The 27,866-nt window shown below is 33.9% G+C and overlaps 1 protein-coding gene across 1 annotated transcript; it reads left to right on the forward strand.

Annotated features, from left to right (window-relative positions):
* The first annotated feature begins 5 nt into the window (after window positions 1-5).
* LOC132705317 (dual oxidase 2-like) lies at window positions 6-27,866 on the forward strand. The gene is made up of 18 exons (XM_060675837.1): window positions 6-98; window positions 3,448-3,867; window positions 4,796-4,977; window positions 5,036-5,279; window positions 7,409-8,273; window positions 8,340-8,653; window positions 10,236-10,367; window positions 10,423-10,628; window positions 10,676-11,184; window positions 14,831-15,073; window positions 15,127-15,359; window positions 17,932-18,162; window positions 18,251-18,344; window positions 18,398-18,608; window positions 22,520-22,640; window positions 22,692-23,077; window positions 26,072-26,356; window positions 26,412-27,866. Exons 1-18 carry the CDS (start codon window positions 17-19, stop codon window positions 26,535-26,537), a joined length of 4,884 nt encoding a protein of 1,627 aa, XP_060531820.1. The 5' UTR covers window positions 6-16; the 3' UTR covers window positions 26,538-27,866.

Here is a 27,866-nt window from a genome sequence, read left to right on the forward strand (position 1 = left end):
GCAAACGTATTTAAACATGCGAACAGTTCTCGTGACGTTTTGGGAAATTCTTACCCTAAAAATATTAATATTTATTGAAGTTGTGTCTCAAATCAATAGTAAGTGTTTTTCCTATCGTTCATTGCAGCCACACTTTAATCATCTATACTTTTTCATGATTGGTACAATTTTTCACGGTTGTCGATTTATTTTTTTGTTTGGTGACAACTGGAACGAAAAATTTAAATATGCAGAATTCTAAAAATGTACCAGCTATGTTGTCAAATTTTACGTTACACGTTATAATTTTATTATTTTAAAAGTGGGAAATCTGACGACATTGCTGTTGGCAGTTCTGAATTCTGCATATTGAAAAAACCACGGGCATTGAATTTTATAGTTCTAGCTTTGGCAGTTTTGCCGATGTTAAAGTTTAAGTATATAGTGATTTAGTCAATGTAGATATTCGGACAGAATTAATTTTAAATTTAAATGCCCTACTTCTTAATTATTACCCTGACATACAATAGTGTCCCACCGACTTTACTTAGATCTACTATAGGACAACTATTGTCACTATTATCTGAAAATTTGACGTGATTACATCAAATGTATTTATTATATAATTCAATATAAAATTTTCAAAAAAATCGATAGTAATTGAAAAACGCATATTTTATAGGGGTACTGCAAATATGTCGCACAGGGCGCCCGAAAATGACGTTAGAATAATTTAAAGCGTAATTTAAAAGTAAATTTTTATAAAGGGGGTTTTTAATAAATATGATGAATATCCCTTGACCCGTTGTTGAAATTTGGTAGTGTTGTTTGTGATAAAAGGTTCATTTAGGATTAATTAAATTAAAATTATGAAGTGCAGTGGCGTCTCAAGATCTAATATTTTTGACCAAAAATTTGCGCCACTGACTTTAACTTTTTTTTTATCAAATTAACCAACTAAAAATGCAACTTTTTTTCTTGTAAGGGAAGCAAAAAAGTTTGTACGCCTAGAATTACGCATTTCCGCACTCATGTTCATGTGAACAATAATTTTCATGTAGAATCTGCGCACATCATGCGGCGTCCATAAATACTACAATACATTTTTTTCAAAATTTTAAACCAAAGAATTTACTTTCCGGTGGTATGCACCCATCTTATTTGCAAAACAGTATTTTTTGACATATGTTAAAATTTTTAAAATAAAAAAGAGATTAGTGAAACTTTTTTTAAAATTTATTTCAGACCTCTAAACAGTTAACAATAAAACTGGCCCCGAGGCCTTACAAAAACAGTATCAGAAAAAATATATATAAAATTCTAGTAAAATTAAATATAACACTTTGTTAATATAAGTTTATATTCTATTTTTGCTTATAATGTCTTTAAGGTTATGACACATTTTCCTGATAGTGCTCTTTAATATAGTTTGTGGTATTTTATTAAATAGTTGAATGCTTCTGTATATGGGCGAGTCTTGTTTCTTTTTGGTCCTTGCGTATACATTTCGTAACATTATCCATTTTCAGTCAGTTTCACATTTGTTTTAATTAGTTTGTTTTGAATTAAGTAAATTAATTTTGTTTGTTCTAATATCTTAAGTTCACATATTTTTAAATAAGGTAGGGTTGTGTAGATTTCTTCACTAGACATATTAAAGTTCATTTCAAATATTACTTTAAGTGCTTTATTTTGTAGCCTTTGTAATTTATTTAGCTGTGCTATGCTGGTGTTTCCCCAGCATGTTGACAAGTATCTCAGTAGTAGCTCTACGAAGTTATTATAAAGCAGCGGTCTTGTTTTTTTTAGTTAGATTTTCAGAGGTAGTTACCCCTATGTATTTATATTCACACACTCTTTTGAGTGCCGTTTCATTTATTTTTATATTTGGGTTACAGTTAGTGCTTTTCCTGTTTGTTTAAATATCATTTACACTGTTATATACTGCTGTAAATCTTCCTTAACAAGTTCTTCAATCTGTTCCGCACTATCACCCAAGTAAACAGTGTCATCAGCAAATTTGAAGTACCTTGCTTTTAAGTTTGCATATTTTAGGCTTTGTACATACAGCAAATACAGTATTTTCCCTAATACTGCCATGCCGACGTTGGAAGTAAGCCGTTCACTGCTTTCACTATTTATTGTTGTACAGTGCTCTCTGGCTGTAGAATAAGTTTAATCAAGTGGTAGCACACCCCGCGAAGTCCCATTCGCTCCCATCATTCGCTCTATATTGACAGTATCGAACGCCTTTGAAAGATCAACAAACACTGTTATTACTTATCCAATTCATTGGTCATAAATTCCAGCATATCAACAACCGCTCCTTGTGTACTACTTTTACTTTAGAATCCATATTGGTGGTTGTCAAATTTAATTTTAGCTTCGATAAATTTTATTAATCTTGCCCTAATAATTTTTTCCAGTACCTTATACAAAGTGCTGAGTAGGGAGATTGGTCTGTAATTATTCATGTCGTCGTGCGCTCCTTTTTTGTATATCGGGATGATTCTAGTCACTTTCAGTTCTTCAGGGTAGTTACCAGTTTGCAGGACATTATGAGAAAGTTCTACCATTTTTTGTCCAATGATATTGATTAGTGTGCAGATCTTTTTTTGTCACACCATCGATGCCTGGAGCACAAATATTTTTTAATGCGTTAATCGTTTCCTTTATTTCTAGGATCGTTGTTGGTTCCAATAACATGCTAGCCACAACTTCTTCTTCAAAATTCATATTGGAATGTTGCTTTATTTTGTTGGCTAAAGTTTCTCCAATTTTTGAAAAGTGTATATTAAATTCTTTAGCTATTTCTTTATCGTCTTTAGTCGGTTGTCCAGTTGCGTTAATTATTTGATGTATTCTTTTGGTTTTGTTTTCCTTGGTGTTTGTTATTTCATTTAAAATCTTCCAGACCTTCTTAGAGTTTTCTTTTGCTTCACTAAACCTCTTTTCAGCGTATTGTTTCTGGAGTCTTGTTCTTAAGTTATCTAACGTATAGCTTGTCTTTTTCCTTAAGTTTGTTTAGGTATTCTTTAGTTATCCAGTAATTATTTTGTTTTACTTACTTACTGTGTATATTTTTGTACAAGTTTTCTTGGTTGTCGTTAATATTTCAGCTAATTGTTGATACGTTTTGGTTATTGCATCATTCACTTTCCCCTTTAACGACATACTGCTTTTAAGTTGCGCTTTACATGTGTTTATAAAAAAGTAAAAAGATTTAATCTTGAACGACTGCCCAGCAATATCTTAGCACCCCCCATTGGAGAAAGTATATTCACCACTACTTGAATGGATATTATCATTTCATAATGTACCAACACAATATCGAATATACTTTGAGGTATTTGGAACATAACTATTTGGAGACATAACCTCATCAGTACCTCCTTCAATTCTTCCAAAACATAATCATACTATTACCGACACTGGTTGGGAGGACAACACAATTCTTACAAATTTTAGACGTACCAACACTACCACTGCCTTCATTAGTTTCAAGGACAACATCATCAACACCTACAACTCCTATTCCTATTGATTTTACGAAAAAACCACCGCTAGGTGAGTGGAATGGAACGAAGAGACGGGCATTTGGCGACTGGCTGCTTTTCGGGAACTGGAGACCAGACGGAGTGTCTCCGACAAAAACAATGGATATCGAGTACGAGGGTTATAATGGATGGTACAATAATTTAGCCAATCCAAGAAGAGGCGCGGTTGATACTTCGTTGCTTAGAAGGTGGCCAGCTTCTTACGAAGACAATACGTATTTGCCCGATTATTTAAATAAACCAAATCCTTTGGAACTGAGCGACAGGTTACTGAGCGGAAGCATTGGAACAGTTTCGAAAAATGGAAAAAACGCTCTTTTTGTATTTTTTGGTAAGGCAATGTTTGTTTCCCATTGAAATATCAACTTGCAATTAAGCAAAAAATTTATAAAGGCAAATAAGTGTAATAAGACATTGTCTTATATTTCTCATATTTTTGCCTGACTTTTTGAGAGTAAATCGTTTGCCATAGGATAATTTGCAAAGTTATTTTAATCGTTAGATCTTCTTTGAATTAAGTGGTTGTAACATATTTTGACTGTTTTTGACTCTGGCAATTTGTATTTGGAGAACACTAATAATTTCCTGTAAAAAAACAGTTCAAATCGCTAACCGAAACTAACCAAAACGCTAAATGGTCATGGCTGTAATAATGCTATTAACATTTTTTCATACTCGAAAGCATTTTTGGGCCATAAATCAAAACGGTACAGGCTAGTAGTAAGGAAATTGAAACACAAAATATATGAATATGTTCTGTTGTATTGCGTACTGTATTATTGTAATTATATAAATAATAAATACATATTAAATAAAATTGTTGGACAGAATAGTTTGAATCATGCTATCGCACTATCGTCCAACACAATTTTAAGTTGTGCCCAAGTTTTTTTATAATTGTTTTCCACGCTGCCATTTCTACCGGATTCAATTGCAGTTATCATACTATTCTTAAAATTTTAACCAGTTGTTTTTTGTATTTACATTGGAAGCACATAAGAGTTAATATACAGTAAATCCGAGCGCCTGAGTTTATTTACACTGAGTAGGCGTGACATAAAACATTTCAGATATTATTCGTTATCAAGTGTAAACTAAACTAATTCCTAAGAGGTCTCTCTCTTCTTTAGTTGTACTCTTCTTTCTCTTGATTCAATGGTTTTCATCCAGGCATTTCTTAAAGCCGTTTCTTCCTAACTTACAAGTTTTCAGTTATTCAGGAAAACTGATTTGACACATAATTGTTATACAAAAAATAGGTCAACAAATCGTTGAAGAAATATTAGATGCACAAAGACCAGCTTGCCCTCCCGAATATTTCAATATCAAGGTACCCAAGGGCCATCATTTTGAGAATTTAACCGGGCACACGCAAATGCCTTTCCTCCGAAGCCGTTACGACCCGACCACAGGATATAGTCCAAACAACCCCAGGCAGCAAGTCCGTATTACCTTAAATTAAAAACCCATTATTGTAATGACGTTATTAATATTTTTAGTTGAACGAAATTACACCGTATATCGACGGCGGACTGTTTTATGGTACCAGCAAAATGTGGGCCGATGAGTTACGAACTTACGCGAACGGAACGGTCGATCCGGACGGAAAACTGGCGTCTTCGCACAATGGACTCTTTCCGGAATTTAATACGCGTAAATTACCAATGGCCAATCCACCATCACCATTTTATCATGCCCATTATATCGACAGACATGAAACAGATTCAGTTGAACGATTTTTTAGTAAGTGTAGGCACCGGACAACCAGATTGGTATGGTCTCTTCATAAACACAAGAAAGTGACTAACTAATACGAATTAAGGAAAGACCCGGGCAAGCTGTACGAATGAAATATGGCCGAACAGGTCCGTACTTTGCTTAGAATTTAATTATTTGGGCTTTTGTTAGGAAAGATACTAAACAATAATTATTTATTTAGGTATGAATTTATGTTTAAATCTAAAATAAAATTACAAATTATTTTTATTATCTACTTAAATTACTTAAAATTATTCACATAATATATCATTCACATAATATATCAGTATATCGTCGTCTGTTCTAATTATTATTTGTTCTATATTATTTGCAATATTGTGGAGGGATGTTAAAAACTTCGGTTTCTATATGTTTGAGGACATTGTAGTTAACACGGGGAAAAACATTGTTACGACGAATGGTAGATTTTAGTTGGTGCCAAACATGTTCAATGGGATCAAATATACAATGGTAAGGTGGAAGCCTTAAAACTGTATGCCCTAGATTTTTTGCATAATTATCACAGACGTATTCCTTTTCTACGTTCAAGCTTTGTAGAACCTCAATTAATTGTTTTTTGGTATAATTTTCGTGAAAATAAATGTCGTTATTATACATGTAGCTTTGCATTGTTGCTTTTGTGTCACATGAGGACAGGGGTTTTAGTCAACTGTCTACTGTGATAACTTGCATTGTCCATTACAATGACGCTATTAGGAGGAATCTTTGGAACTAGTTTGTTTTTAAACCAACTTTCAAATAAATCAGCGGTGGTGTATTCATGGTAATCCAGAGAAGAATCCAACCATCTTTGGGGCCAGCATGCAAAATAGTTATTCTTTTTGCTCTTTGTGATGGCGCATTTGTTTTACACTTATCAGTTGAGTCAACCCAAAACCCTTTTCCGGGGTATCATAAGTGTCGAACCAGGTTTCATCCAAGTAAGAGCCTTTGTTGTCCTCTGTAAATCCTATTTTTTTCTAGATATTGCCGTCGCCATTTCCGAATTCTAAAAAATTCCTTTAAAACTTGCCTTTGGTCAAATTTTGTTAAATCTAAAACCCATGTGTTGAATACACTTCCATAAAGTAGTTCTGCCACATTTAACACCGGTTTCATCTTTTTCAAGCCTCCTAATTAAGATATCTAATGTAAGCATGCTTTGTTCCTTGTATATTTGGTAAATTTTACGCCGTTTTATATCTTGATCACTTTCCTCTACGCTCGAGAAAATGTCAGCATCGCTTCTTTTTTTCCTCGCTGAAATGGGATTATTCAAAAATTTCCATACAGTTGATGTTGGAATTTTCGTCAATGTGGCCGTTTCTTCTAAATATGCTTGCTTGCTGGCACCACGTTCAATGAGAGTCAAATAAACATTGTTGATAACTTCCTTAGTCTCAATAGAATAATGTTTTCTACATTTGGGCGGGAGCATCTCCTGAGATACACTAGACTCGCACATATTTTGCATAATTCGTACACGATTCAACACACGCTGTGTTACACACGAAATACGAATGATTATTAATAAACTTAAACTAAGTAGTATACCAAACCAAAAAATATTTAACACAGGCAGATATAAAATTATTTTCTATTACGGACCACAATTTTACCTGAATTTAAATAAAGAAACTTTAAGTAATAATCTTGTTGCATTGTATGTTAATGATCACCCTTGGATAACCCCATTCAAAAGCAATTGGTCACTTTATTATATCTATGAACAGACCATACCTCTTCCAATTTCATATTTCGATCCAGTTTTAAATAAATTTGCACCCCAAATTTTTGAATTAAGCTTTTTCGTTTAGCTTTAGCGTAAACTTTGCTTTGATTTTTGCTTAAACTATTTAAAGCTAAAGGAAATTTATACAAAAAAATGTTTTACAAAAATATTTACACACAAAATGTACTAAAAAAGAAAGCGAATAGCACTCTTTGCGCTAAATGCAGCAGATAGTAATGTCGAAAATAAGTTCTGATTAAAGAAATTGCACTATAGATATTTAACAAAAAAATATATATCGATACTGATGTTTCAAAAACAGTTATTTAAAGTTGCGTATTGTATATTCAATAGTTCTTCTTAATGCCCGTTTTTTCCACAGAACTGGGAAACCCAAGAGGTAATGAAAACGCATTTCTCCTTACCTTCGGCATATTATGGTTCCGATGGCATAACTATCTCGCTGCCAGACTTCGCACTCATTACAGGGATTGGTCCAGTGAACACATATTTAATGAGGCACGAAAATGGACAATCGCAATTCAACAACAAATTTATCTCTACGAGTGGTTACCGGTACTTATTCCTGGAGGACTGTCCGACTACCCTTACAAATACGATCCTGCCATTGATCCCCAAATAGATCAGTTTTTCCAATCCGCGGCTTTTCGGTTCGGGCATACCCTGGTTGTCCCAGGGGTGTACTTGAGAGATTACGTTTCAAAAGATTGCTCTTATCAATCGGCAGAGTGGCAATTGCCAGCTGTTAGAACGTGTAACATCTTCTGGAGGGGCCATGAACCTATCCTTAAGACCATGGATATCGATAAGCTTTTAATGGGCATGTCTGTCCAACTTTGTGAGAGGGAAGATCACAAGATCGTCGAGGATTTACGGGGCAACGTTTTCGGTCCGCTGGAATTTCCTCGCAGGGATCTAATGGCCCTTAACGTACAAAGGGGAAGAGATCACGGGCTGCCCGATTTTAATATGGCCAGAAAAGCATTCGGCCTTGACCCTTATTTGAATTGGGAACACTTCCGTACAGCTAACCCTCAGTTGAATGATAGCATTATAGATAGATTGAAAGATTTATACCGTAATGACATTAACAGTATCGATGTCTGGATTGGAGGGATACTGGAGACAACAGATGGACCCGGTCAATTATTCAAAACGATAATATTGGACCAGTTTCGGCGAATCAGGGATGGTGATCGATTTTGGTTTGAAAATTCGAATAACAAGTTACGTATTCAACAAGTTCTAGATATTGTAAAACATTTATTTCTCTCTTTTTTTAATAATTGTAGTCTATTTACGCCATTAGAAATTGCAAGAATTAAATCAACGTCGCTTTATGACATCATTATGGCAACTACAAAGATGGCGGTGGACGACATACCTAAATTCCCGTTTAGGGCGGCAGTCGAGGGCGATGTTGAGTTAGTTTCGAAGTGTAAATTAAAAAAGATCCCAGGAAGCGGCGGAGATTATTACGCATTGCCACAACTAAATCAACAGCTCTTAAACCAAACGTGCGTCCAAGGAACCTCCTACGATTATTTTAGGGGTAGCGCGCTTTCCTTCATATTAACTTTCGTCAGCATCGCAGTCTTTGGAATAGGTATTTTTTATTTTATTTTCGGTTTAGCGTTTAATCTAGGAAAAAACATATGCAATTTCGCCAAACATGTTTTTCTATCCATAACAAAATAGATGACGGCTTATTTAAAATTGGAAATAATGATCTTCTGATCCCTCGGTTTAATTTGATCGACAAATTTTGGGGCACCTTCTATAGGGAATATAAGAATTTCGCACGAAATTAGAAATGTTGAAACTAAAAGAACTTCGAACCAAACTGATGTCTTAACTTTATTCTGACAGTTTTATGTTGTGTTTCTTCGATTAAACATGCTCTGCTATGCCTACCCTGCCTACCCTGCCTACCCTGCTTTAATTTGCTTAATGTGTGCTGAATTTTAGTTCTACAATATAGTATTGTAGTAGAATAGTCGTAAGTACCTGATCGTCAAGAGTTAGACTTAGATCAGCGGTCGCCAACCTGCCGATTGCGAGCTACCGGTAGCTCGCGAAAGCAATTCTGGTAGCTCTCACAACGATTTTAATTTTAAAAATACAAACTGCAAAACTCAGAGAAGCTTAAAAATTCCACAAAAAATCTAATTGTCATATTTGTCAAATGTGTGTTTTTTATGTAATACTTCGGTCTCCGTTGCTAAAAAAGTAAATATTGAGGGACATTATAAAACTGTCATTCCCACTACATTCTGCCGCCAGAAAGGAGAAACTGAAACATGGAGACCGAAAAATGCCAAGATAGTTGGAACGAAACTAAAATTAAATGAATATGCGAATTTATGAAGTACATTCAATCTATGTGCGAAAATTTTTCCGAAATTATAATAGTAAGAAGATCAATATTAATTATTTTTTCTACTCCCTTCTGTAAAATACTTATACACCGATCTAGTGAGTTTCTTCTCTCATGGATCCGTTTGGTAAACTTTTTAAATCACTCATTTATTAAACACTCGCTCCGCTCGTGCCACATAAACTCGTGACTCAAATGCCGTTTACCGCCTTGTTGCATAATATACTATTAAATGTTCTATAGAAAGATATCTACTTTTAACCACAAATCAAATTTAAAACGATAATGAAGCAATTTTTGTTAGAAAAGCCATTATTTAGAGCCGACACACCTACCTTAGAGACGAATACCTACAGGTTCTTGAACAAACACCTGTATTATAACATTAATCCGCTTGTAACATTATTTGACTTACTATTTGGTGGTTTGTAAAACTAACACGGTTTGTCAAGCATAGTATATTATGCAACAAGTGTGGCAAAAGGCATCTGACTCACGAGTTTATTTGGCACGAGCGGAGAGCAGCGGAGAGAGTGTTCAATAAACGAGTGACTATACTTTTTCTACGACCGTTAGTTTTTGGGTACATTTTTCCAAAACCACACTAATATATTCACGGACATCTGTTAGTCGGTTCGCGGCATATTTCTACTAGGCCATCCACTGTATAACCGCAGTAGTTTTCGGAATTGGTTCAGTTTACCCTCGAAGTTCTTTAAATTTCAACACAGAAGAATTGTCTCTCAAATTCAGAATCAATAATTATAAATTTTGCAATAGAGTATCTAAATAATAAATAAATCTATTTTAGGAAACATCGCAGTTATTTATGCAGCTATACGAAGAAAGGATTCGATTCGCAAAAATCATGAGAGCAAAAGACACGATCGGATCAGACAAACGATAGAATCCAGCTGGAACGTAAAATATCCGATGTTTATGGGTGAGGGCGTTATTTGCGAGGCCTTTTAATCGCAAATCACTCCTCTTACTTTTAGTAAACGAATACGTGCTTCCCAAAAACCCCCTTCGACAAATAGTGTTGCTATTAAAATCGAAGGAAAAGCAGATATGCATTCAAAATTACTCTGGCTTAACACTTCGGGCAATCGATTTATCCAACAAAACTAAATGCGTTGTAAAAATCATAAACATTTACGACGAACCAACTACCATATTGCAGTTCCCGCAAAACTACGATCTGGTAAGTGTTTCCGGTTTAGATTTTTTAAACGACGAAGACATTTGCAGGTTTTGAAATTCGATTACGAATACCTGCGGAAGGCTTTCATGAAAGAGTTCGATGTTTTCGTGGCGGCGAACAACAAACTCGAAAAAGAGCTCATCAACAACTTCAACTGGAAAGCGGCGAAAAACATAATCGTGACAAAACAAGACCGTCAGAATTTTTTAGAAATGTTTTTCAGGGTCGCGTTTGCCCAGGCATTTCAGATAGCCCATTCGGAAAAAGAAGTACTGCGTGTCGACGGTTTTCTGGCTAAAGAATTAATAGATACGGAATTGACGTTGACAGAATTCGCAGATTCGCTCAATATGCGGCCCGAAAACGAATTCGTTAGAAGAATGTTCATGTTGGTTGATAAGAATAAGAACGGATTCATATGTTTTCGCGAGTTCGTTGATCTGCTCATAATTTTTGCTGATGGAACCGAAGAAGAAAAAGCCAAGCTACTTTTTAATTTGTATGACATAGATGGCACCGGATATCTAAGATCGAAAGATTTTACTTTGATCATAAAGTACGTATTCTGTTCGTTGCTATACCGAGGGTCCAGGGAAACCCTAGGTATTTGACTAATTCTTTTTTTTTGGCATGCCAATAAATTTTCATCTGAGGTGGCTTTTACTTGATGAAAATCCATTTATCAAAATAAATAAGAACTAAAAGTTTAGATTTTCACCAAATTATATATTTTTACATGACAATTGTTTCGACAACACCGTGTTTTTATCAAATGCAATATTTACAAACTACCTGCTACTATATTTACCGAAAAATGAGAATAAAACCTTAATTAATGTTGTTGTGAGAATTTAAATTCAATAAAGAAGAGGTAAAGATCGTTAAGCAATACATTTGAATGTCTCATTTTGTTAATCTCCATGGCTTCCATAAATTAAATTTTCTACTTTTTGTGGCTGTATGTAAAATATCAAAATTGTCGTCAAAAATGTGTTTTTTTATGTTTAAGTGTGTAGCATATTTAGATTCTAGGTAATTGTTTTTTGAAGGATCTAGCTGTTTATCCAATATAAATTTGATTGATATGATATTGATATGATTTTTTGAGATTTTGGACATTTCGTTATATTGTTTTTTAAAAATTTTTCTAATGTGTTGTTAGTTCTGAAAGCTATTTTTAAACCACATTTTGACAAATGTTTTGAAACTTTTTCACTAGGTTCTCCTATGTATGTAATTGTCTTAAATTGTTCGTGTTCTGTATTAGGTTTCGGATAAATTAATTAATAAAACGCATTAACGAACGTAAAAGAGCGTTTAAAAAGAATAGTCTACATTCAAATTATGCTACACACTTAAACACAGAAACACACATTTTTGACGACAATGTTGATATTTTACATACAGCCACAAAATGTAGAAAATTAAATTTATTGGAAGCGATGGAGATTAACAAAATGAGACATTCAAATGTATTGCTTAATGATCAATTAGATTTAAATACCTGTGTATGTAGTAGCAGGTAGTTTGTAAATATTACATTTGATAAAGACACGCTGTTGTCGAAACAATTGTCATGTAAAAATATATAATTTCGTGAAAATCTGAACTCTCAGTTCCTATTTATTCCAATAAATTTTACTTAATATTAATAAAAACACAACAATAAAAAGAAAAAAGTATTACGAACATCAAGTTTTAATACAATATTATACAGGGAGTTCATAAAAAACTCTACACACGCTACACAAAATATAGAAACATTTTCAAATATTTATATTTAACTACATAAAAAAAAACAAGATGTCCCAAAAGTATCAATTTAACAAAAAAAAAGTTATTTTAATATAGACTAAAACTAAATATTGTTAGCGGATTTTTTAAAATATTTAAGTTTGTTTGCTTGAAAGAAACGATATAAACGAAACGAAATAACAGGGTTCTTATATATCTAAAGTCTCATTCGGTTAAGTACTTTGCTCTGTTTTTGTTACAATTTTTGCATTAATCATAGCTCTAAAAAAGTTAAACCATTGGTTTGCAATAAGATCGTTCATTTAAGTTTTTTATTTATAGTCTTATAGTCTTAGTTTTAAAAGAGCATGACAACCAATAGTAAACAAAAGTTATGACAATACCTTTCACTATTGAAATGCCAAAAATAATAACAATGGTCTTATATGAATCAAACTTAAGTTACACTACCGCTCTATAAAAAAAAATAAACAAATTTATATATTAATAGGTCAAAATTTATAACGAATAACATTTTTCTCCGTTTTTTTGACCACCCGGCAAGTTCTTTAAAAAATATTTTTATAAAATGGAGTAAGTGGGAGCAAGATTGTGTCTTACACGTAACACCACAACATGTTACTTTAATACATAGTATCAACAGCATCCCTAAATTATGCTAAAATTGTAACATATTGCTTAATAAATTACAAACATATTTTTTGGGCAATTTTTTTAATATGACCCAAAACAATGTAGAATTGCCCTTTAGAGTAATTTACTTAGCAAAGAATTAGTCTCAACACTGGCTTCCTGCATTTAGAATTTTGTCAAAAGCTAATTTCTTTAAAAAAATCCCCTCGACTTTTCACACGGAAAATTGTATAAATAAAATATTCTCAAAATGCCACTGACAACAAACTTTAGTTTGTGATAAGGCAAACGTTCATTGTACGAAATGTATTATGGGTTCATTTCAATAGTTTCAATAAATGTCCATATCTCTTAACCTTTTGGTGTTGTCAAAAAGGGTTTTCGCTAGGCCCCTAACCTATCAAACTTCATATGGGTGACGTGATAACGATCCAGATGGGAACGATATGACTAAGTCATTATATAGTCAAATAAGTTCCCAATGGGAAAATTACCAAATAAAATACTAAATTATTATTTAGGATGCCAAATATGTAAAATCGAAATAAATCCTTATTATTTATGCATATTACTTTTTTTACAATACATTCTGAACCGTTTTGAAATATTTAAAGAATGAATAAAATATCTCTTTTGAAGAAGACTGCCATGAATTGCAGCATATACAAGAACAATCTTACATTCGGTTATTGAGTATAAAAGGGAGTGTCTATGTCATAATATACAGGGGGTCCCATTCAAAAAAATATAAGTTTGATTTCCAAACTATTTTTGAATCACTATATATTTAAAAATAATTGAATAATAATAATTGTTTCTATTAGTCTGGTCTATAACTTTTTGTTTAACATTTTTTCTCTAAAATAAATAATAAACGAAACATATTACTTTAACACACTATTTGGACATCCTCTCATCGTGGCTTTAAATAGAAGACATTAGTAATAGTTTAAATTAATTATCAAGATTAAAGTCCCTATCTGGAATTAATTAAGTCATTTTATGACGACGTTCGAAGGTTTCTTTTGTGATGTTAATAAGACATCCGTTTTTAGACAGCAATTTGACTTATTTTTCAGACCACTGACGACTAACGACCACTTATGATTCGAAAATGACTTTGACGAGCCTCTGCTACCTGTATTATTGCATCATTATTAATTAAAACTCATCGTAATCCAGCAACAATTTATTAGTTTTGGTTAGTTGAATTAGTAATTAACTAATTAATTAATTAACGAAAAAATAAGTGATAATACTAATTATTTGATAACGGCTAAGCGTCTCAAAAAGTAGAAATGTCAGCTGCTGGGTAATTTGGTGATCTTCGAAATTATTTTAAAAAAATTATTTTATTTTGATTTTAAATATCATTTGCCATCTTTTTTCGTAAATCGTTATATGAAAATTTTTCCGAAAATCCACCTTTTTTTGTGTTTTGCTCTTTTTTTCATATTTTAGATTGGGATGAAGATATGGAGTTGTAAGGTCCTTATTTGACTATATAATGACATAAGGGTCATATCAATGCGTTTAATATTTTTTCTGAAAATTATTATTTTGCGATTGTTAGAAAACACCACCAGGCGACAAGGATAGCAATCGCAATAGCGTCCCTCATATCACGATTGATAGCTTTGATAGCTTAGGAAAAGCTCTTTTTAACAACTGGAAAATATCCCGCACTTTGTCTTTGTTACTAATAACTTTCTCAATTCAAAAATCTATGCCGCTCCGCCTCCCTAAGACCGTAAATATTTTCCGTTACTGGGACACCCGGTATATTCTAGCTTATCAAAAATATTTATTGTTAGGTCATTTCTTGAGACCGTTGGGGGACAAGTTGACGACAGAGAAATAGAACAGTCCATAATGGCGATGTTAAAAAAGGCGGGTGTCGAACATAAGAGTGAGTTGAGTTTTTCGGACTTTAAACTTATTATTGGGGACGATATCAAAACTTTGAACCACGCAAGGTTGGACTTTCAAGGGTTGAAACTGAGTAACCCGAATATCTTTTTGTATACTGCCAAAGAAACAATGGAAAATATATACGAGTAAGATTTCTTGAAAAATTCCGCCGATTTGCTGAATTGTGATTTCCGCTTAGGTCCAGAAGCGAAATTGAAAGCCGATTTCAAGGAATTGCCGCTAACCATTCGAGCAGAATAATCGATCAGAAGCAAGAAGAAGAGGCAGTCGAATATCATGAAAAGGAGCAATCTTTTTACCTCTCGTACCGGAATAGGGTACTTCGTTTCATCGAAATTAAATGCAGGGAAATCTTCTGGCTGTCGTTGTATACAATGGTGCTCTTGTGCATTTTTGCAGAACGAGCGTACTGCAAGTATCTCACTTCCGCAGTGAACTCGATCTAAACTAGAATCGACCAGGCTTGATAGAGAAGTGATTTTTCCATTTTACAAAAAAAAATAGTCAGAGTATGTTATTAAAGTGGACACTCGGCTCTATTTTGAAAAGTAATTGTCGTGAAAAAACTTACAACTAAAACGTAATTTTCCCAAACTTGGAGTTTTGAAAAGGGCTCTTGTTAGACTATCGACGCTGCCTCGAGCAGATTGAATCAGATTACTGGTGTCGCCGCTAGAGGGCCTTTTGCGCTATGTGTTTTCGCAATAAATTAAATGCAAACATTACTTTGATTGCAAGAAAAAATAGCCAAAACACGCGTTGATGAACCGACGCATTGCCTCTCACTCACAATGCCACTCGAAATTTGTCCATTGTGCACTAGTCAGTCAGTACTGCAATGGATTTTCTTTTTTAATTCGCCAATGTCATCGAGACCCATTTCTTCAGCAATATTTTTAAAAGCACCATGCACCTTGTTCCGATTTTTCTTGTGTTTGTCGCTGAGATTCTGAACTGAATTTTTTAAGAAATTTTTCTAGCTATATATCAGTAGAAGAAATAAAAACTGGACATAATATTGCATCTTTGGGAATATTTCAGTTATTTTAATATTCATCTTTTTAACAATAATATAAATTTACTGTTAAAATACAAAAAGTATATTTAAAATGTCAACAAAAATTAATACTCTTTCCACACGAAATTCGAAATTTTTAAAACCCAATTATATCAAAATTATAATGGTGATGTTTATGTGTAAATTATATTAATATTGCAGCTATTTTTAATGCATTTTGGGGGCCTTGTGTGTAAAAAAATGTCTTTTCCATTAAGTCTAAGTTTCTTATTTGTGTTATTGGTCATCATTATTCATATTTAATATTGTAATGCAAAATTTAATCATATGGGAATGAGTATTAATTATTATTAACCTATAAATATATTGTTGGTGTTGTAACAGTAAATTTATAAATATTTTGCTAAAAGCTAAAAGGAATTAGTATATAATAATGATAAAAAAACAAAAATTTTACTTAAACAAAATTGTATTTTGACCTCTATCAAACAATCAACAACATATTTAAAGCATCAAAAATGAGGAAAAGCCTTCTTTAATATTTTTAATACTCTGTATATCAAAAATAATGCGATTACGTACTACGTTCGCGTAAACCTCTTAAATTTCTTAAAACAATTCAAGGAATCATACCGTTAAAGGTAGCGCTTCATATTATATTATATTATTTATAGTAACTCAATTAAAAACTTCCACAGTAATAGTATTTACAAATTTCGGGATTCCTCCTGTGTCGTTTCGCCGTCGTTCTTCAGAGCTTAACCGAAACTGCAGAATGGTTGGTCAAACGTCAGCAAGTTCGATTTATCAACATCCGATGCAGGAGGAGTCCAAAAGATTTGTAAATAGTAACGCTTAGTTATTATTTATCGGGTAATATGGCAATAAACTTATTTTGACGGATATGTAATAACAATACATCTTATAGTGAGTAATTAACTTTAGCACCAATAAATTTTGGCACTTGTACTATGGCCCATATTGATTGATTGATTGATTTTATTTAAATTGGACAAAACAAAAGGGATGAATTGAAAAGGAAAAAATTACCACTAGTACACAAAAAATACGGCGTGTTCAATTTAAGTTATCAGATATGTTAATGTTTATACCTTAAAAACGGAACACTAAAAGAAATTTTTGTGTACAGCAATGAATTCTACATAAAAATATTTATTAGAACTTCTTTTTATCCTCTTAATCTCATAAGAAACGATCGAGACACAGGGTGTTTTCGAAAATGCATTTAGTTTAAAATCACTCTGTAACTTCCAAAGTTGTGGAAATATGCAAGTTGGATCATTAAATTTCTAATAAAAAAAGTAGCTCAAACTTAGAAAAGTTTATCTTTAATGGTTCTAAAGACACTCCATACCCCATTACCGCAGCCATATGTAACACAAAAAGTTACCATTTTAAGAAATGTGCAGGATTGCGGTAGTAAATAGTATATTATATATTATATATATTATATAAGTGCGGTAAAAGACATTTAATTCACTAGTTTATTTGACACTAGCGGAGCTCAGCGGAGCGGGTGTTTAATAAACGAGTGACTTAAAAAGTTTACCAAACGTGTTGTATACTATACTTTATCTACGACCGTTAGTTTGTGGGTACATTTTCGCAAAACAACACTACTACATTCACTGACAAACGTACTAAATTCAAGTGGTGGGGAATATCTCCAAAAACATCCGATTGCTCCCAAACCCGTGCGGTAATATCCCGGAAATGTCCGAAGTGGCTCCGATCCGTGCGAAACGAAACTGATGTGGTAAAGTGACGCTTCCCGCAAGCTAGATCGGTATATCACAACCACTTTGTTCAAAGAGTAAAAAAAAAGTATTAACTTGTATGACAAATAAAACTTGCCTAACAAAATCGATATTTCATTTTAGATCGAGTTCACTGTCCTACTCACACCAGTGTAATAAATGAATATGGTTCTTTTTGATTTTTTAGATTATTCGGTGGAGGCTGAACACTCTGGGTTGAGAAGAATTGCAGGGTATGGCGTATCGATTACAAGAGGTGCGGCGTCAGCGATAATGTTCACTCATGGTTTTCTTTTCGTCACTATGTGCAGAAACTCCATAACTTACTTGAGAGATACCGTAGCTAATAGGTATTTCCCATTCGACTCTGTTGTGGAAATACACAAGTATATCGCCAATTGGGCTGCAGTCTTTACTGGTATGAAACCTAATTTTTTTATTTTATAAATATTAAAACATAATATTTATTGCGCACGAAAGACCGTTGTTTCTTTTTTTAATTTCAGTAATACATATTGTCGGACACGCTTTTAATTTTTATCACATTTCGACACAAACAGCAGACGATTTGACTTGTTTGTTTAGAAATTATTTTCACGCGTAAGTTCTCCTGTTAGTTTTGTATTTGGTGTTACGTTATGACATTATTTTAGGACTCACGAGTTGCCGAAATTTTACTATTGGTGTTTTCAAACCATTACCGGCGTAACCGGTATCGCTTTAACCATGATGTTTATAATTATGTACGTATTCGCTCAGACAGTGGTGAGAAGAAAGCTGTATCACTATTTTTGGTACAGCCATAAACTTTACCCAATTTATACCGCCCTGATAATACTTCACGGTTCCGGTAGACTCATACAGGTACAGATAAGATTTGGTTACTACCTGTATTAAAGTTCTCCAAACAATATACCGTTTTTATAACCTTTTATGGTTTTGATTTCGGAATTAGTTTAAGATCCGCCTGTTGTAAAGCGGAAGAGACCATTCTTTTCAGCACGTGTACCACAAGATATTAGCCGGTAGGAATTGTGCCGTGCGGAGTGTTGTATTTTAAGAGTAGGCAAATTTCCTCTGATCAAACTGTTAAATTAAGTCATAATTGTCTGCTTTTTATAAATCTTCCTAAAACAATCCCTACTTGAGGTAGCTCGATTTCAAGTTGAATTTGCCCATTAGATAGGCTGCTCTAAATTAAAAACACAGAAAGCTCAAACTGATTTCCAATTTAAAGGTTTAAGACAGTGGTCGCCAACCTCTTCAACGTGTTGACCTATTTTGTTAATTTTGGAATAAACAGTGAGCTACCCACACGGAAGCCACGTAACGCAACGCAAATGAAATAATCCACAGTTAATTTATCATTATATGTATTTATTTTACTATTTAACTTTAACTGGTAATACATAATACATAGGTACTAATAAACTAATAACAAAATAACTAATATTACTAGTACGTACTTGTTCACAACTACATTCTTACCTACCAAACGAAGGTGTTTGAAAAATAAACACAAACTTTTATCCAGCCACAACGGCATGTCACGTAAGATTTAAAAATAGTTAATAATAACAACAAAAAAGTAACGCACTATCATGAACATAAACATTGAGAAATAAAAAAGCACGTTCAATGGGAACACTCACGCTCATCGATATTTTTTTTAATATTTGCAGTACAATTTGTTACAGCCATTCGAATACAACTATCCAAATGTTCATCTGTAAGTCGATTGCGATATTTCTTCTTAATAAACTTCATATTGGGAAACGAAGATTCACACAAATAGGTTGAACTGAATAATGCTTTCACTTTCAAGGCAATACGGCATAGAACTGAATATCTGTTTTTACTTATAATACGACAGATACATTTGGTTGTTGAGACTAATGATTTTAAGGCTAAATCATTTAGAAACTCAATTACTTCCATTTCCGTTGCAGCGATGTCTTCGCCAAAGTTCTGCATAACACACGTTGCAAACTCTTGGATATCAATTTCCATAAAGAGTGAAACAACAAACTGCGCTACTAAAGCCATTTCGTTGAAATCCTTAAAATAATTTTTGAAGTTATCCTTCAGGGTAGAAACTATTTCTACATGATGTTTGCTGTCATAGGGTCCTAATGGATTTTGAGATCTTTTCTGAAAGAATAGAAAAATGCTTGGCATCGGTGTTAATTAGGTTTTGCTCCCAAAAACTCCAGCTTTTTGATAAATGCTTTTATATCAGAAATCATTTTCGTTATTTCTTTGTCTCTCTCCAGAAGCTGCAAATTAAGTTCGTTTAATTTCTCTGTAATGTTCACAAGAAAACCAAAATCTCTAAGCCAGATTGAATTTTCTAGTTCCGGAGTCGGTTCATCGCGTTGTTTAAAAAATTGAACTATGCCAGATGGACATGATTAAGACCAGCACTCGTCCTCTACTTAACCATCGGACTTCGGAATGAAGGAGTAGGTCCCCGTACTGACACCCAACTTTATCGGCCAAGGTTTTGAATAATCTTCTTTGTAACGCTTAAGCTCTAATTTTGTTCACAATTTTTACCACCAGTTTCATAACGTTGTTTAGTTTCAGCAAATTTCCACATAATGCTTGCTGATGGATAATGCAGTGGTAACAGAGAAATCGCAGAAAACATTTATCTTAAAGACATAACGCCACCAGAGCCTTATCACAACTCACCATCGCTGAAGCGCCATGGGTTGTCAAGCCTACCATTTTCGATATTGGAATTTTCTCGAAAGAAATAATATTTTTTAAATGAGAAAACAACTTCTATCCAGTAGTGCGTCCTTTCAGTGGAATAAACATCAAAAGATCTTCTTTAATTGTAAAATCACTAAAAACCATTCTGACGAACACAGCCATCTTGGCATTGTCAACCACATCTGTAGATTCATCCAGTTCAAGTGAAAAATAAACACAGTTATCTAAGTCAGTTCTTAAACTGTAAAAAAATATCACTGCTCATTATTTCTACACTCATCATTGTATTAGCAGAAAGTTGCATAGATTTTATAGCAGAAGCTATTTCGTCTTTATTTCTCATTTTAATCGAGGTACAATATACATGCTATTACAATTTATTTCTTACCAAATACTAAAAATTTCACATTTGTTATTCACTTGCGATGTCCATCTACGAAGAAGTTGAGATTGTGGTTGATGACGAAATTGTAATTTTAAATGTGTTTCTGTTTCTGAAATCGACATCCGGGGAAACTGGAGCCATAAAATTAACGTCCGAGATGACTAAAACAGCGTATGCTGCAGTACAATGACATAGTTGTGAATGATGTCCAAGAAAAAACGAGGAAAGATTGTGGGGTTCCAAAAAGTATGCTTGACATGCACCATGCGTTATCAGCAGAATATTGATTTAACAATTAAAACTTTACATGATGAGTTGCGAGAATTGGTGTTTATTACAAAACCGTCAATAAGAGACAAGTTTTGATAGAATCAAGAAGAATTCAGAGTTTAGGACAAGATATTTGAGGGTTGAAGTTGTCCGCCTTCCACCTCATCACTGCAATTTTAATCCAATATCTGATATAGGAGAGCTGAAACCCTGTTTCAGAAGAAACAACACCTCACCGAAATTTAGTTCTGGGGCAAAAATGTATAGAACATGTCATCGAAGAAGAAAATGTTTACAGAATTCGACTAGTGCCATTATTAATGTGGGGGATGATTATTTTGATGTAGAATAACTTTTTTTTATAAATATTCTCACATTGTTTTATAGCTAAATTTACTCCTTCATTTATATTTATAACAAACATTTTAAAGTACGAATACATTTTTTACTTCGTTGACTAATAATAATCGAGGAATCTCACCGATGAAACTCTACACAAATCCGTCAGCTTTCAGCATTTGTGTACACGAAGTCGAAGTACAGTTCATGAACGTCATTGTGGAATTGCGAATTTATTTTTTAAGAGAAACCCAAGCGAGGATTATGTCGTAAAAACGTTTATCGTTTGGAGAACTCTATAAAACATAATTTCACCACTACCCATTTAGTAATTATTATTATGGTCGCTGCATAAATTTAGCTGCCTTCCCTGGATGTTGAGTCATTTTGATGTATCGAGTCAGTCTGGCCACTACCGCAAAATTGCTTAGGTTTCTGGCTGTTGTTAATGTCAATTTATTTATAAAATTATACATAGTGATTCACAAATTGTGGCCAAAACGGAAACCTTGTAATGATTGATAAGTGGTAATATCAAAAACTATTTTCAATTTTTCTAGATATTTTGAAAACGAGTAAGAGAAAAAATATTGAAATTGGGCACACAAAATACACACATTTTATTTATAAAAGATACCCTTACCATTTGACCATAATTTTCGCTTTTGTGGTTTAACTTGATTTAGTCAGTATTGTTATAGGTGTCAATCATTTTGCATTTTTTCATAAATACTTCAAAAATGTTGTCTTAGTACCATACAACACCTAAATTAGGGTTAGATTGCTATTCAGTGGGATAATCGAAATTCGAAAGGTTAACACTGCAAATTTTTGACTTTCACAAAAAGTTGATGAATTTGATGATTATACTTATACTTTTTCAATAAATAAGTATTTTCTTCAATCTTTAAATGAAATATCGACGGGATCACGGAAACGTACAAAATTGAGGCACCTGTATATAACAAGCGAACTTATTTTTGGACTGTATTTAAATATCTATTTTCGAAGAAGAATTTGACAGCCTTTAGATATTTTATGAATACTTATGCGTGCATTTTAGGCTCCACTTGCCTATAATTTTATATTGGCGCCTTTAATCCTGTTTGTTACGGATTCTCTGGTTAGTACCAGTCGAAAGAAAATCGAAATCCCTGTCTTAAAAGCAGAAGTCCTTCCTTCGAGTGAGTTTTCCCAAACACTAAAAAGCAGCTCCTGTAAGATTGGCGTTTTAGACGTTACGAAGTTGGAAATTCGCAAGCCGGATAACTTTGAATTCAAAGCAGGCCAATGGGTGCGAATTTCTTGTACCAAACTGAACAGTCACGAATATCATCCGTTTACGCTATCGTCCGCACCACATGAAGATACTTTGACCGTTCACATTCGAGCTGTCGGACCGTGGACTACCAACATACGAAACCTTTTTGACACCGACCTTCACCTGGAGCAATCTTTATCCAAAGTCCGCCTCGACGGACCTTACGGTGAAGGTCACCAAGACTGGCGTAAATACGACGTGTCCGTTCTTATCGGAGGAGGCATTGGCGTTACGCCGTTTGCCAGTATATTGAAAGATGTAGGATTCGTGGGGAGCAAAGCCAAAATGTCATGTCGAAAGGTAATGAATATAATGATTTTGTTGATTTTAGGAAGTTCCGCGTCACATTGAATGCTTTTCGTCAGCTATATTCACTTTTTAATTTTTAAAAAAATCTGAACTCCTGCGTCGGTTTTTGTTGACTAAAGCATTAAAATTAGATACACAAGATATTCTGGTTAGTTTCGACGTAGAATCCCTCTTTACTAAAGTTCCTATTCCTGAAACTCTCACCATCATTTCAGATATATTAAAATCCGAGAATCTGGAACCAAACCTTCTCACCTTAATCGAAAAATGTTTGTCTGGAACATATTTTTCTTAAAACGGGCAAATTTTTAAACAAACGTCGGGAACAGCTATGGGTTCCCCACTATCACCAGTCATCGCGAATATATTTATTTTATGAGAAGAAAGCTCTCGAAATCTTCCATCTAAAACCAAAATCATGGAAACGCTACTTTTGTTATTTGGCCTAATGTCAAGAATCCCTAGACATTTGAACTCTATACCACCCTAACATACGTATTACAATTATTATTATAATTAAATTATAAACTAATAACAACCTCCAATTTATAGATATTTTTATCAATAGAAAATCAGATTTAACATTGGATCATTGTGTTTACAGAAAATACCACCATCTGGCCCAAAAATCATGGGTTATCAACTCTCTTGTTTACAGAGCCGTGAAACTAACCCAGAATTAAAACACCTTACCTCTGCTGTTCTCTTTAATAATTTCCACATTAAAGATATTAGGTATTCCATCAAAAAATACACTTCACCACAACCTTCCAATAGCAATGAAAACGAAAGCAACACCACACTTGGCACTGTTGTCCTTCCTTACATTCAAAACATCACTGACCACATATCAAAAGTTCTAAAGAAATATAACGTCAAAACCAGATTTAGCACTTGTCCAAAAGTCTCTTAACATCTTCGATCCGTCAAAGACAAAATTCCATTTGAGATGCCAGGAGTTTACAGCATTCCATGCATATACGGCAAAGAATACATTGGCGAGATCGGACGTAAAATATCAACTAGACTCAAAGAACATGAAAGAACCCCCAACGAAACCGGACATAAAATTTTATTCGATAAAACTAAAATTCTTGCATTTAATCAATTTTTCTACCAACGAAAAATCCGAGAGTCTATAGAAATCTATAAGCAACCTGACAATCTTAGGTCTTCACCTGTCACCAATATGAGAATCAGTCATCCGAAACGGTGTTTATGCTCCTCATTTAGCTCCGCCCCCCTCAAACAAACAAGGTACAGAGTAAAATACGAGCCAGTTTCAGTCAAACTCTGAAGAAACCATCAGGATGATTGGCGAAACGTTAGTCAACAAAAACCGACGCAGCAGGAATCCAGAAGTTTTATAAAAAGTATTACAGTAGCCTGTGGAAGTTTCTTTGAAAAAAAAAATCACTACTTTTTCTCTGCAGGAAAATTGATTAACCGTAAACATGAAACTTTTTTTTTAATTTGACGTGAGTTAAGTAAGTTAACTTTTAGCTTCCAAAATATTTAATGAAAGAGAAAGAAATTTTGATTTGAAAAGCACAATATATTGGAATCGATTCTCTTCTTCTTCGGGTGCCATGAGCTATCCCGCACATTATGACTTTAAGATGAGTAGGGTGCCCTCCTCAGCTCATCGAAATATGGTTGCGGCGTCACTTATACCACTCCAGTTTCTTATGTTGTTTTCGCACCGGTCTTCGTCGGCCGTCGATTTTCCCCTGTAGTATCAACCTGAGTATTGAGTGTTGAGGCCCACTTAATATATGTCCTGCGTTGATTTACGGTATCCATTAATTGCCTGTCTACTTTAGCTCTTCTTAGGACTTTATCGTTTATCGTCCAGGGTATGCGCAGCAATCGGCGCAGTGTCCACATTTAGAATGCCTCGATTCTGTTTATTGCTTATACCTTAAGTGATCAAGTCTCCGCGACATACATCACCAGCTGGATTACTGAATTACCCGTATCCTGGTGTGTAGCGGTATATCTCTATGCAGGAGTAAATTCATAATTTTAAAGAATGTTGTTTTTGCTCGGCTAATTCTTCTATTAACTTCTTCATCGCATTCCCACCCTTCATTGTGGGAGGCGCCAAGATAAGAAAAATTTGCTGCCCGTTCCATTCATATGAAGATGGGTGTTGTACTGGTGTCTGAGCACCATCATTTTTGTTTTTGCGACGTTGATTTGAAGCCCAAACTGTTCTCAGCACTCGTTTAGTTTATTTAACAGGATCTGGGGGTCGTCATGGTTGTTTGCCAGAATTGTGGATATTATTTATTGGGATGTCGTTGACTTTATTACTTCGTGTCTCATCCTCCAAAGCAATCTGAAAGATTTTTTCAACATAGATGTTAAACAGAATGGGTGATAGTACACATCCCTACCGAACTCCCTTCAATACGCTGAAGGTCTCCCTTTCCCCATCACCATCAATACGAATCTCAGCGAACTACTGCCATTGCAAGTCTTTAATTATTCTAATATCCTTGCCATCCATGCCCATCTCCCGTAGTCTCTCCACCAACGGTTCCTGTTTCACGTTATCAAAGGCCCTCTGATAGTCAATAAAGCAGATGAAAACATCTTGCCTTTGATCATAGCATTTTTGCACAAGTAGTTTCACGGAGAAGAGAGCTTCCCTAGTGCAAAGACTTTTGATAAAGCCGAACTAATCTCTTCACACTTTCTCTATATTCTAGAATAGTTGACTCGAAGGAACGCTTTAAGTGCGTGATTCATTAAGCTTATGAGTCTTTGGTCTCACAGTTTTTAGGATTTGCGAAATTTGGCCAGAATCATATATCACGTTAAAGAGATATGTGAGCTGTTTAATGTCGGTCTGATGTAGAACTTCAGCATATATATTATCATGACCTAGACTTTTTCCGCTGTTCAAACAGATTCAAGGATTTTTGGACCTTCCATATTTCGAAGCACAAATGTTCAATACTAACCAAAACAATTTTCAAGGTATACTTTATTTGGGTTTCGAGGACGCAAAAGCAGTTCGAATGGTTGGTGGATATAATCCGGGACGTGGAAAACAGCGACTTAAACAACTTCATAAGTTGTCATATATTTATTACCCAGTTTTATGAAAAATTCGATCTACGTACTATACTGCTGTACATCTGCGAAAAACATTACCAAAGAATATCGAACAAGTCATTGTTTACCAATTTAAGGGCGGTGACGCATTTTAGCAGGCCCGCATTTCCACAGTTCTTCAAGACCGTCCATTTTCTACATACTTCGGTCAGTTTTTCGTCAACTAAATTAATATGATTTTGTTGATGTATTGTTTTTATAGGCAAAACGTATTGGGGTATTCAGTTGCGGGCCACCATCGATGACTACCGCAGTGAATAAAGCATGTAGCCACGTGAATTCCTTGTACATGGAACAAAGATTTGAGCACCATTTTAAAAACTTTTAGTTTGTCATTTTCTTCTTAATGTAACTAATTATTATTGCGCAGAATACAATGACTTTTTTATATAATATATTCCTAATTAGCAGTCGATTTAAAAATTTCAATGACAGAATGTTTTTATTTTTATATATATTTCCTAAGTGCCGTACGTACAATCTACTATATTATGATAAATAACGTTTAAAATTCACTTCTTTAAGTTTACCCTGGACACTGTAGATGAGCACCCACGAAATGCAAGATGGCATTTAGTAAGCAAGTAACCGGCCGCACAAAAGAAAACTTTGTTGTAATTCAAAACTATAAAAAAGATTTTGCAATTCGCTATTTTTTCTGGTGAATTTTGATTTTTCAATCGAAAACATGCGGATTTCAACTTGTTCGAGCCTCTAATTAAAAATAATGCCTTGGTTTCGTTCGAGCGTAGCTTTACTTACTTATTTTTATTTTATAGTTATCAAACTGATCAGTGCGGTTTTTAAAGCGACAGTCAAAAATATTTTGTTGCCAAAAACAGATTATTGTAAATTAAAATTAAAATTATATAATACATTAAATTATTATTATTATATGCTGTGTTAAATAATAACTATTTTTACAAAGACAATCAAAACAAATTATTATAATTAAAGAGACTATGAAAAAATTATCCTAGTAAAATGTATAACAGTGTGCTTACCAAACTCATAGCTGAAGATAATCCGATATTAACCTTAAAAGAGTGTAGTAAACATTATCTCTGGAAAATAGGTTATAGACGTATTGGAAGTATTCGATGATCCAGCCAGTCATGGATCTTTGCTGTTATAAATATTATGGAATATATGAAATCGTATAGATGTTGTCAATGCAACCCCTTGCCTTGCGAAAGTCCTACTGAGCTTCTGTTATAATGCCCACAGCATATTCGCATTTCAAAAGCCTCCTAAGGAGTATGTTCATAAATAGTCAGTACCGTATTCTTCAAAGCAATTGTGCGGAAATTGTCTTCTGTCTTCCTTTTTGTGAAACCTCGACCTTTAAGTAAGATATTAAAAAAATGAGCCAAGTTGTGAGAGCCAGTTTTGTGGTGTTCTTTAAAAAATCACATAGCGTAGCTAATTCGAGGAGCATCCGTTTCTGTCAAAAATGATGAACTTTAGTTATGACGTTTCGTTTAATTCAATAACGCCATAAAAAAAGTTAATGAAAATCAAAAAGAAGAGAAAAGAAGAAGACAAAGATAAAATTTTTATTTTCATTCTATTCCTGCGAAAATTTTTTGGATGTCAATCAACCAGCTAGTGCGGTCGTCATTAATTTTACATAAAATTTCGAGAAACTGAAAATCGA

Source organism: Cylas formicarius, unplaced genomic scaffold (assembly GCF_029955315.1).
Source record: "Cylas formicarius isolate icCylForm1 unplaced genomic scaffold, icCylForm1.1 PGA_scaffold_7__23_contigs__length_41026272, whole genome shotgun sequence".
Classification (NCBI taxonomy): Eukaryota; Metazoa; Arthropoda; class Insecta; order Coleoptera; family Brentidae; genus Cylas; species Cylas formicarius.